Source organism: Glycine max, chromosome 17 (genome assembly GCF_000004515.6).
Source record: "Glycine max cultivar Williams 82 chromosome 17, Glycine_max_v4.0, whole genome shotgun sequence".
In the NCBI taxonomy this organism is placed as follows: Eukaryota; Viridiplantae; Streptophyta; class Magnoliopsida; order Fabales; family Fabaceae; genus Glycine; species Glycine max.
Genome location: NC_038253.2, coordinates 35,092,579 through 35,104,396, shown reverse-complemented (window position 1 = coordinate 35,104,396; position 11,818 = coordinate 35,092,579). Strand labels below are relative to the sequence as shown.

Sequence of the window (11,818 nt, the reverse complement as noted above, 5' to 3'; positions counted from 1 at the left end):
GTTGAGCTTTGTCTGCCAACCCAGTCATATTTTGAGCACTATTACATTATATGGGCACTTTCAACTGAATCAGAAGAACAACTGCTTTCTCAGTGTGAACTATATGAAGGCTTCCCTCATCATAAGATATAGGTATCTTTAAACAAGGTATAGCAAATTGGTTTTGGGTTAAAAAAAATATTAATAAATTACAAGTTCAAATTGGGGTGATTTCTAGGAACAGTTATTGATTTCCAACTTGGGGTGGAGACAAATCAGTTTTGAAGGGAGGAGAGTTGATTTAGACCAGTGGCCTAGGGTCACTAATGTTTTTGTCAGGAGACACCTAACAAAAGGAGCTCCTGATACACATGATCAGGTTATGACTTATCAGAAAATGTTAGCACATAGTCTTTGTTTCTAGGAATCAACAGAAGCAAAAATCTATCACATAAATAATGGGACAAACCCATACTATATTAAAGATAACTTGAACAAAGTTAGGTTCTGAATTTACCACTCAACTGCTATAACTTCGCCATCATGACTTTTCAAAGTAGTAGGATCTTGTAGAGGTTTGTCAACCTGAAATTTAGAAAATTTAGTGAAAATTTGAAAATAGTTTGGAATACAGGTGCAATGCTTACCTTTACAAAAAATGATTCAATTTGGCACCCAGAAAAAGATTTTAAAGGCCTTTTTTCAAGTTGAAGAGTTTTATACAAATAAATTTTGCAAAGAGGAAGAAACAATATATTATACATTATGCGGTACATTATTAACTCAGAAGAATGAAAAATGTACACTACTATCAAAGGATGATACCGATTATTCATGCTTAGGAGACACCTAAGGCAAGGAGCACCTGGTACACATGATCAGGTTATGACTTATCAGAATTGAAGATAGAGAGGGTCTAACAAGTGCCCAACTGTCGAAAACAAACATATAAGCTATACAGCACCATTGAAAATGCAAAAGATACATATAAGCTATATAGCACCTTAGAAAATGCAAAACAAACATGCATATAAGCTGTACAACACCTTAGAAAATTGCATTGATCCTATTAAAATGTATATTTTATAATAAAATAAAACCAAAAACTGAAAGAATTTCAGCATAAACAATGGAGACCTTAATTGTGCCTTTCAGATATAGTGTGCTCACGAAACCGTCGAGTAGGTTCTTTGCAACCATTAATGTGACATGAAACAATTGTTTAAAATTTTTAACCGAAGGGTGTCATTAAAGAAAAAAATGTACTCCTAGATAATGTAAATCATATTTAGCATCCCTTATTTCTAATTGCTAAAAAGTATGTTGCCCATTTCTTGCGAAGTATTGTGATGACCTCCACGTCTAACACTGATCCATCAGAAAACCACTACAAAATTAACAATCCATCACATTATTAGTAACTTAACAAATATTAATGAAAGTAACATTTGAAATTTGAAGCAGTAAATATACCTTGTTCCATTCATCCTTCAAACTGCCAGTGACTATGCACCACATTCGATGCATGACATAATATCCACATTCGTACCCTCTGGTTTGAACACGACTCTAAATTTAACAGTGAAAATATATTTAACATTGAACCCTTAAAAAATTACAAAGGGGTTCATTGAAAACATGTATTGATTAAATAATTTCTAACCTTGGGTTCAACCCATCGAGGTGTAGCTTGATCAAACATACCTTCGAAAGAACTGGTTATTGTCTTTATTGCACTAGTAAGAAAAATTACAAAAAACCATATATATGACAAACATTCACCCTATATATCTAACAACAATTCCAAAGACCATCATTTATAATTTTGAATAGAACCTGTCAATTGTGGCTTTAATGTTAATATAAGCCTTCTTCCGCAGAGAACAAAACCAAACAACCATGTTTTCCCTTGGACACAAAACAAATAGTTGCCAATGTGCCTTGAAGTTGACAATTATAATTAAGTACTTCTTCAAGCAAATAATTTCCTAATTTACTACAAAAGTTGAACTTACTGATGCAAGTAAGCTCCTAAGTACATGTGTCGTTGTGATTCCTTGACCCATGTTTGAATGTATTGTTGGCATTGTTCACGTCTGTCCTTAGCATTATGTATAGACTGAGGCTCAAGGAAACCATACAGTGACCCATCACCTCAGCTTTTACCGCACACATCCATAAAACTATTTGGAAGGCAAGAAAATGGTTATTGTTAATGTATTAGATTTAAAAATGTTGGTTATGAGGTAATCAAACTTAAAGGTTGCAATTAAATGACTTACATCATCCACAGATGCAATATAGATATGTTTAAACACTTGTGACCTGATATTATTTCCTCTACATCAGCATGTGTGATGAAAAATTTTGCGCCTATATTTGGAAGTCCAAATTGGCTCCCCTCCCACGAGAGTTCCACTGGAATTTGGTACACGTCATACAGTATCTTCATCAATTCTCCCAATGAATCTGTTTCAGCAGCTGCATTGCACTCATCAACACGTCGTACTGGTTTTCGCACATTATGATTTGAATCCTATATGGTTAAACAAAATAAGTATTAAATTTAATCAAAAAGTAGGTATTACCAATGGCAATTTAAATGACATGAACCAGAGCGAAAATGAATTTACTTACATTAGAGATAGGTTTCACAAGATGTGTCGGCCATCCAATGAATGTGTTACTCGCCTCCCTGGCATATTGAATCTCTGACGTGGGAAATGGAACCCTGGCGTCAGCATCATAAATAGTAACAACACAGACCCTGACCACATCATCTGCATAAGGAACATTGTGTATCGTGCCATCATCTTCAAACACCTTTCCCAAGGCCACTAGTTGTGTACTGTCGCCACAAACAATGTACAAGCCCATAGTAGTTACATGAACTGCAGAACGGTCCTTAACAACAACATTTGCAGCAGCTTCAACATAACTTTCTTTGGTGCTAACATGTGCAACCAATACATTAGGGTTAGACGCTCTAACAGGGGTTGAGTGTTGTGTTTTCATTTGGGATAACTCAGTCTTGATCGCATCCAACTACTTTTTCATTATGTCCATAGTCCATCTGTTTTTGTCTTCTACCTCTCTCCTCCACTCTAGCTTTAGATGTCCTATGATTTCCACCAATTGATATGGGGTGATCGTTGCTGAAGAACTGTTGGAGGCACTGGAACGCTGTCCAAAGTAATTACCAATGGTGACACCATGTCCAGCTACACGAACACGACCAGGATGCTCTGGACGGCCAAGCGCAGTGTTTAGTATGTCATGACGACCATGTGGGACAAAAGTTCCCTGTGTTGTTTGTTCTTGTAAATCATCTTGTCACAACGAGACAAAAGGGACTCATAAGTGTGATTCAAAGAGGGATTATTGAAATTAAAATCAAGTCATAAATTGAACTTACAATTTTGTCAGAGATTTCTTGAGCTGCTATAGATGTCATTTGGCCATATTGCTTTGTTTTAGCCATCTTCCACTTGACATGTCTTGCAATAAGGGATGGAGGGTCAACGACCATATCTATATTTTCAGTAAACTCACCTTGGTTCAGTCTTGTCTTCATTTTCTCAGCCATCAATTTTTTTTCAAGAAGATCGTACCCTCCACAAGATAGTAAGTGGGGAGAGTCATTGAATTTTTGTATTTCCTATGCTTTTTTGCATATTCCCTGCCACCATTTACAAATACTATCCACTAACTAATGACTTTAATAAAAATTATCTAACTAAAATGTTATGTAAAAACAATTGAATTCAAACCTGCCAAGTAGGGGTCTGTCGACTCTTTGCAAATTGTTCCCATGTTTCTCGATCCAAACCATACTTAGCAGATGGATCATGGTTATGTTCACCGTCTTTCTCAGCATATACATATCTAGTGGTGAGGGGGGACTTAAATTGCCTCCATCTGGTCGCAACCATGGACATCACCTTCTTTTTCCCAGATGTTCCTTCAGGGATGTCAAATTTACCCTAAAATAATAAATAGTTTTGAAACACTTATTGCATTAATGACATTTGCACCTAAATTAAACATAAAAAACCAAAGTGGTTGCTTAAGTGCACTTACCAAAATGTCATCCCATATAAGTTTTTTAGACATTCAGGGACAACTTTCCAAGTAGAATGCACAATAGGGATTTTCTCCCGCGCCACTACCCCCAGGTAACTATGGAATTTTTCTTTATGAGGGCCAAATCCTCTACCAGTAATAGGGTTGACGTTCACAGGTGGTCGTGGTTGATCCAAGCTTTTACCAATCAATCTTCTCAGCTTGGTAGTTTGTCTAGTCTTCCTTTTTGTAATTGCGCTGGGAGAATTTGGAGGTGGAGGGGATCTCGGGGGTGTTGCCATGGCTCCTGAGAAAAAGAAAAAAAAAAGTAAGCCAAGTTAATTAGCACAACATGTAAGTATCAAATTGTAATGAAAGACAAGTAATTGTAAATTCAAAATGACTATGGACAAGTTAAACATTATTTGGGTATATACCACATTTAAGTAGCCATATTTTCCCATAAACCTTCATCATGATCGATACGATTTGCATATACATCATCCTCCTCATTTTCAACATTTATGGAAGGCATTTGTAGGGAGAACCTCGACATCTCATTAACATCAAGGGTTAAAGCATCAGTATCAAGAGGGATACCACTTGTTTTCCCCTAAAGAACAACTGACCATCTTGAGTCACTGGGATCTTCAACATAAAACACCTATCTTGCTTGTGCTGCCATGATGAAAGGCTCGTCCTTGTAACCAATCCTTTGAAGGTCAACCAAAGCAAACCCCATTTTGTCTTGTCGGACACCCGCATTTCCATTAACCCATTGGCACTTGAAAATAGGCACTCTAAATTCACCATAATCAAGCTCCCAGATTTCCTTAATGACTCCATAATAAGGCATGGACGCTTGAATAGGATGGTTATCTAATGCACTACTAAAGTGGTTCGAATGAGCATCAATCGTCACTCCACTGTTTTGCACGGTACTTTTATCATCCTGTGACTTTGTATAGAAGGCATAATTGTTGATATCATACCCCTTTCAAGTGAGGACATTGAGATTTGGCCCAATAGCTAACAATGATAATGTCTTAGAACCACTGTCGCTAGCAAATATTGTTTTTCTAAACCAATTAATGAAACTCCTATTGTGCTCCTGCAACACCTGCATCATATTCATGTTTGGGTGATAAGCTGTGACATGTTCTTTGTGAGCATCTATGTATGGTATAACCTAAGCTGTGTTGTTTAGTACATATAAATGCGCTTATAAGACCTGCTAACGATCCATGGTTACAACATTGAATCCTCGTGTGCCCCTACCTTGCCATGTAGACTCATGACGGCTTTCAGGAAGACCAAAAGGTGAAGCATTATCGATGTACTCAGAACAAAACTCAATAACTTCTTTTGCGATGTACCTTTCTACAATGCTTGCTTCTGGGCGATATTGATTCTTCGTATAACTTTTCAACACCTTCATGTACCGCTCAACCGGATACATCCACCACAGATATATGGGCCCGCACAACCATATTTCTCGAACAAGATGAACAACTAAGTGAATCATAATGTCAAAAAATGCTGGTGGAAAATACATCTCCAACTGGCAAATGATAATGGAAGCCTCATTTTCCAAATCATCCAACTGTTTCAGGTCGATGACTTTGCTGCAGATCACATTGAAGAAAAAGCACAATCGAGTTATTGCAACCCTAACTTTGTCAGGCAATATACCCCAAATGGCTACAAGCAATAATTGTTGCATTAAAACCTGACAATCATGAGACTTCAACCCAACCAATTTCATATCAGTCATAGATACAAGACTCTTGATATTTGAAGAGTATCCTTGTGGGACTTTTACATTTTTCAGACAATGACAAAAACTTTTTTTCTCAGTCGTTGACATCGTATGACATGCTGGTGCCAAATACGTTCGAAGACCTTTTGGCACTGGATGCAACTGTTGTCGTATGCCCATTTCTACTAAATCTTGATGACATTTCAAACCATCTTTTGTTTTGCCTTTAATGTTAAGCAGCGTGCCAACTAAACTATCACAGACATTCTTCTCAACATGCATAACATCTAAAAAATGTCTCACATGTAAATCACACCGGTAAGGCAGATCAAAGAAGATAGACTTTTTCTTCCATATGTTGTTGTGGGACCCATCCTTCTTTTGTGTCTTCCCATACATAGGGATGATGTTCTTCAGCCGATCAAAAGCTTGATGACCTAACAAGGGATTCGATGCATTGTCAATCTTAGATGTCCTATTAAATGCTTTCTTCATTCGCCTATATGGGTGAAAAGTTTTTAAAAATCTTCGATGTCTTGTATACACTGTCTTCTTTCCATGCTTTAATTGGATGTAACTTGTGTCTTTCTCACATATAGGACATACGTGGTGGCCTTTCACACTATATCCACTCAAATTCCCATATGTTGGAAAGCCGTTAATGGTGCAAAAAATCATTGCACACAACTTGAAGGTCTCCTGAGCATTCCCATTACACACATCAACCCCTTCTACCCACAATTTTCTGAGGTCTTCAATCAAGGGAGCAAGATAGACATCAATGTCATTTCCTGGCTGTCTTGGACCGACTATCATCATACGCATCATTATGTACTTCCATTTGATGCACAACCAAGGAGGAAGGTTGTAAATGATCAGCAAAATAGGCCACAAACTATGATTGCAACTCAAGTTTCCAAAAGGATTCATTCCATCAGAAGCAAGACCAACCCTTAGGTTTGTGGGATCTTGTCCAAATTCTGGATACAACTGATCAATTGTCTTCCATTGAGGAGAATCAACAGGATGACGGAGCAATCCATCTTTGATCCTCCCATTAGCATGCCATGTTAGGTTTTTGGCGTCTTCTACATTAGCAAACAATTGCTTAAACCTTGCTATTACTGGAAGATACCAACACACTTTTGATGGACAATCATTGTATATGCTTGCATCATCACTACATTCGTCAGACTTCACTTTGTAGCGTGACACCCCACATGTAGGATAGTTGTGCATTTTGACAAACTGATCTCTATACAAAATACAATCATTAGGGCAAGCATGTATTTTTTGGTATTCCACACCCATAGGGCATAATATCTTCTTTGCCTCGTAATGAGTCTTCGGTAACGTGTTATCTACAGGAAGCTTATTCTTCAATAACAAAATTAATTCGTTGAAGCTTTTGTCACTCCACCCAAATCTTGCTTTCAAATTCACCAAAGCTAACACCCCTGATAACCATGTGTACTTTGTGCATCCGATATATAATGGCTTCTTAGAATCAGTATCAAACTTTTCATAATAAGATGCATGTGCTTGCCTAAAACCCTTTTGTCCAAGATCCCGTAGCATGTCTTTTATACAATCACCGACTTGTTCATCAAGTGGAGCAGTCGGAGGGGTTGATGACATTTGTGGTAACTCACCATGCCATATCCATTTTGTATAAGTAGGACTCATACCATGACATATAAGATGTGTTCTAATGTCATCTAAAGATTGTCGTCGCCCATTCAAACATTTAACACATGGACAGAAGTATACTCCACCAAAGTCTGCTACATTTTCTTGTGCAAATTGCAAGAAATCTTCAACCTCATTCTCATACTCGTCACTTATGCATGGTCTTTTCATTCAACTTCGATCCATATTTGGTGTACTGTCATACAAGATACATTATCTGATATGTATGAAAACCTCTCTTTTTTCATAAAAAGGTGTGACCTTACCCCATTCAGGATGACAATTTTTTACTTCATTCAAACAAACAAGTTAAGACAATTATGTTAAATTTGACAAAATTTCAGCAGCATTTTGCTTTGGTCTCCAAGTACAAGACATGAAAGCAGTGACATCAATTCACCCCGATCATGTATGCACCCAGAGAACAAAGCAAGATGTATTGTCCGAAATTTAGTCAAAAATAACACAACATACTCAACTTATAACTGAAAATGAAGTAAAAATAATTAGTCTTCTCAAACTGTCCTAACGAACAATTCAAGATTCAATACAACAATTAATCCAAACTGTCCGTATTAATTGTTGTATTGAATCTCAAATGGGGAACTATGGCTCACTCAATGAACTAGAATGTAATACTAAACAATAGTTACATGTCAACCATTTCCTATAATACTTAACGACATAAGTGTAAGAATGACATACATACCTCGAAAGATGCTACTAACGAAAGGTTTGTTTACGGTCAAGCTGGAGATCAATGGATGACTGTATGTTCAGTGAAGTTGTTTGAACTTTATTGCTATCCTTAATGATGCAATCCTACCCCCCCCCAAGGGTATTGGATAGAAGACTCCAAGAGGATTGGGCTAGAGATGCTAAAGAAGGCCCTGGGGTCCTCATGAGCCTCAGGGTAGATTTTTGAGCCCATGGGCCATGGTTGGGTCCACTTTTCTTTGTAAATATTAGGATATGTTTTTCCTTCTTTTGGGCCTTGTATTTTGGCCATTCTAGTAATATAGGGTTTTAGCCTTCTATTTCAGGGCATTTTGAGTAGTCTTTGTAGTAGGGACTTTTTTTTTTTGTATTTTCATGTATTTTTGGCATGGGGGTGAGCTTAGCTATTATAGGGGGTGTGTAGCTAAGCTCTAGCTTCTCATCTCAATGAGGTAAGCTTAGCTATTAGAGAGGTGTGTGTAGCTAAGCTCTAGCTTCTTTAGGAATCTTCTCAAGGAGGTGAGCTTAGTTATTAGAGGGGTGTGTGTAGCTAAGCTCTAGCTTCTCAAGGAAGTTTTCTCAAAGAAGCTTCTCAAGGAAGTTTTCTCAAGAAAGCTTCTCAAGGAAGCTACCTAGTCTATAAATAGAAGCATGTGTAGCACTTATTGTAACTTTGATGAATGAAAGTCTTATGAGACATACTTCAAAGTTCCACTTCTCTCCCTCTTTTATTCCTTCAATTTTGTGCTCCCCCCTTCTCTCTTTCTTTTCCTCCATTAAAGAATCATCTTTAAGCTTCTTATCCAAGGCACATTCTAGGTGGTGAAGCTCCTTCTTCCATGGCTTATTCCCTAGTGGATGGTTCCTCCCTCTCCTTTTCTCCTTTGCCTTCCGCTGCATCTCCATGGTGGAAAATCACCATTGAAGGACCTCATTGAAGCTCAAAGATCCAGCCTCCATAGAAGCTCCACAAGCAAGCTTCCATCACTTAACAGATAGTACACGGTTTAACAGTACTACCTACAAACAATACAAAGCTTTTAAGACCACAGTAGAAGTAGAGTTGTGTAACGAAAAATAATTCAATCACATAGATAACACATGTATTTGTCATCCACAAATACATCTGCATATGGCTTTTCAAGTAACCACATTAAGTTTGAGACTAGAGGCATTATTCCCAATCCATTTATTGTCAAATGTAAACTTTTCATACAATGGGTGCATGATTCAATCATTTTCGTAACATTGGTTACATTCAGCTATATAATTTCAGTTTGTTACACATGACTTAATTTAGTATGATAAAGCAGAGAAAAAGTGGTGATAAAGCTGCAGAATGTTGCATGTGCAGCCCTGCAGTAACAGTGTACTCATGATGTAATTCTAATCTTTTATGGAGCATACAACAAATGTGAACACTTGTCAATACGGTTCGTAGACCTTGATGCTACATGTTCTTGCTATCCTACTAGTTTTGTCAACAAATGCAGGAGAGGGAAGCATGTTTGTCTTATTGTATAGTAGAACATATAGTTTGTTATGTTTATGCCTTTGTCCCCCATTTTCCCTTGTTAATTTACATGATAAGATAGACTATAGGTAGCTCCTAGAATGTGAATGTCTAAATGTGCTTAATGGAAATTCAAACCTTGACTTGTCAATACGTTAAAACTAGTCCATTATATTATACTAAACTTTTATTGGTTGTAATTTATTGTTTTAGTATAAAAGAAATCATTACTGGCCCAAAAAATATAAAAAAAAATTATGGTGAACTATTCTTTGGACTGATTCCTAAAATGTCAACACCCGGGGTTCAAATCTATCTGCAGATATCAAAATTGCCCTTTCATGCGTGGAAATCCTAGTTAAGCAGTTAACTTTGTAGATACTGCTTCGTAAAATTAACAATATGATTAAACTAACTGTCCTTTACATTTGAACCCATTGGTCGGCAATATACAATAATTTTCCTTTTCTACCCATAAGACCAATGTTTACATATCACGTACGAAAAGAAAATGATTATAACATGACAAACTAAAATTAATGGTTTAGATTTTTCACAAATAGAAGTAACGATCTCTAAAACTGAAAGTTAGTATGAAAATTAGTTAACCAAAATCATACATAAATTATTCAGGCACCACTTAGCTTCTAATGGTTCAAAATGCACTATGACAAAAACAAGAGATGGGTAGAGAAGGCAACCGTTGGTGAAGTGAAAGCAACCTCAAGGTGGGGACCAAAAATTGGAAATTTAATGTTCTACCAGGCATTATTTTATTATTAAAGCAACACTACAAAAGGGTCACACTGAAATTTTAATACACAACCCACAATAACCCCAGTAGGGAAGTAAACCCAAAACCAAATAGGTCCATGAGAAATCCCATAATCACAAAGGCAGCCAATGGGGATTCAAAGAACAAGATGAACATCAAATCCTTCGTCCAATAAAGGACATGCTTTGTTGGAGCCAATGTTGTTCCTGCTTACCACTGACATCAATCATCAGTTAACGGATCCATGTTTGCTTTTTCTGCAAATTTGGGTTAATACTTGGTTTGGCTATATGTATGTATATATAGCCTGCATTACATTAATACTAGTAAATAATATTACTGGGCCAGTTTAATTTTACTAGAATTGTTGCTTGGGATATTTCTGTCTATATATACCTCTAGCATGTTTAGTAATTAGTACTAATTAATGATCATCTTTCTCGGCAGGTTTAAGCCTTTTGTAATCCAATTTTGGAAGCCTTTTCATTGTTTCTCATTAGAAATTCAATTGTTCAATGTTGATGTTGTCATTTGCTAGCTAGTTGATATTTTAGGCTGCTGATTAACATTGTTTAATGTCATCACAGGTGTCATACCCTAATTTCGTCTGGGGACCTTTGCTTGATGACATGCGACCTTTCTTTGGTCCTTGTGAGGTGCTTGGCATCCATCATTAGGCAATTTATGAAATTCCAGGACATGCCGAAAAACCAAAAAAATATTGATGCACAATCCGTAAGTTTCCGTGACACACCAGAAATCAAATGGAAGCATCGTTGCATAATTAAGTGAGGTTCCGTAACATTCCGTAAGTCAAAAGGGGGATGATTATGTAATCCGCAAGGTTCCGTAACATTACGGAAAGAAAATAAGTATCGTTACGAAATTCGTAAGTTTCCGTAACTTTACGAAAAAAGAATCACCAAAAAACAGCAGAGGGGGTGTACTTAGTAAAAATGGGGGTGCAAATAGCACCCAGGCCCACTTGGGCCCTCCAGAATATTCCTCCAGAAGGTTGTTGCTTCTGGAGGAAGCAACCTGGCTCGCCTGGGCGAGCTGAGCTCGCCTGGGCGAGCTGGGCGGCAACCACCTCCCCTATTTTGCTATAAATAGGGGAGGAAGTGAAGAAGAAAAGGGTTCAGCCCCTTAGGCACTTCTCTCTCTTTCGAATTTGCTTGGAAAAATTGTTTCCGTGAAGAAAATCTAAGCCGAGGCGCTTCCGAAACGTTTCCGTAACATTTTCCGTGAAGAATTTCGCGAAGGTTTCGACCGTTCTTCGACGTTCTTCATTCGTTCTTCATCGTTCTTCGATCTTCAACAGGTA

The 11,818-nt window shown here is 37.3% G+C and overlaps 1 protein-coding gene across 1 annotated transcript; it reads right to left on the bottom strand.

The window, feature by feature from the left end:
* Nucleotides 1-5,275: 5,275 nt before the first annotated feature.
* On the bottom strand, nucleotides 5,276-7,039 carry LOC100796469 (uncharacterized). Its single transcript, XM_006601593.1, has 2 exons — nucleotides 5,944-7,039; nucleotides 5,276-5,742 (listed from the first exon to the last, which is right to left on the bottom strand). The coding sequence occupies exons 1-2, from the start codon at nucleotides 7,037-7,039 to the stop codon at nucleotides 5,276-5,278; spliced, it is 1,563 nt and encodes a 520-aa protein (XP_006601656.1).
* Nucleotides 7,040-11,818: the final 4,779 nt, after the last annotated feature.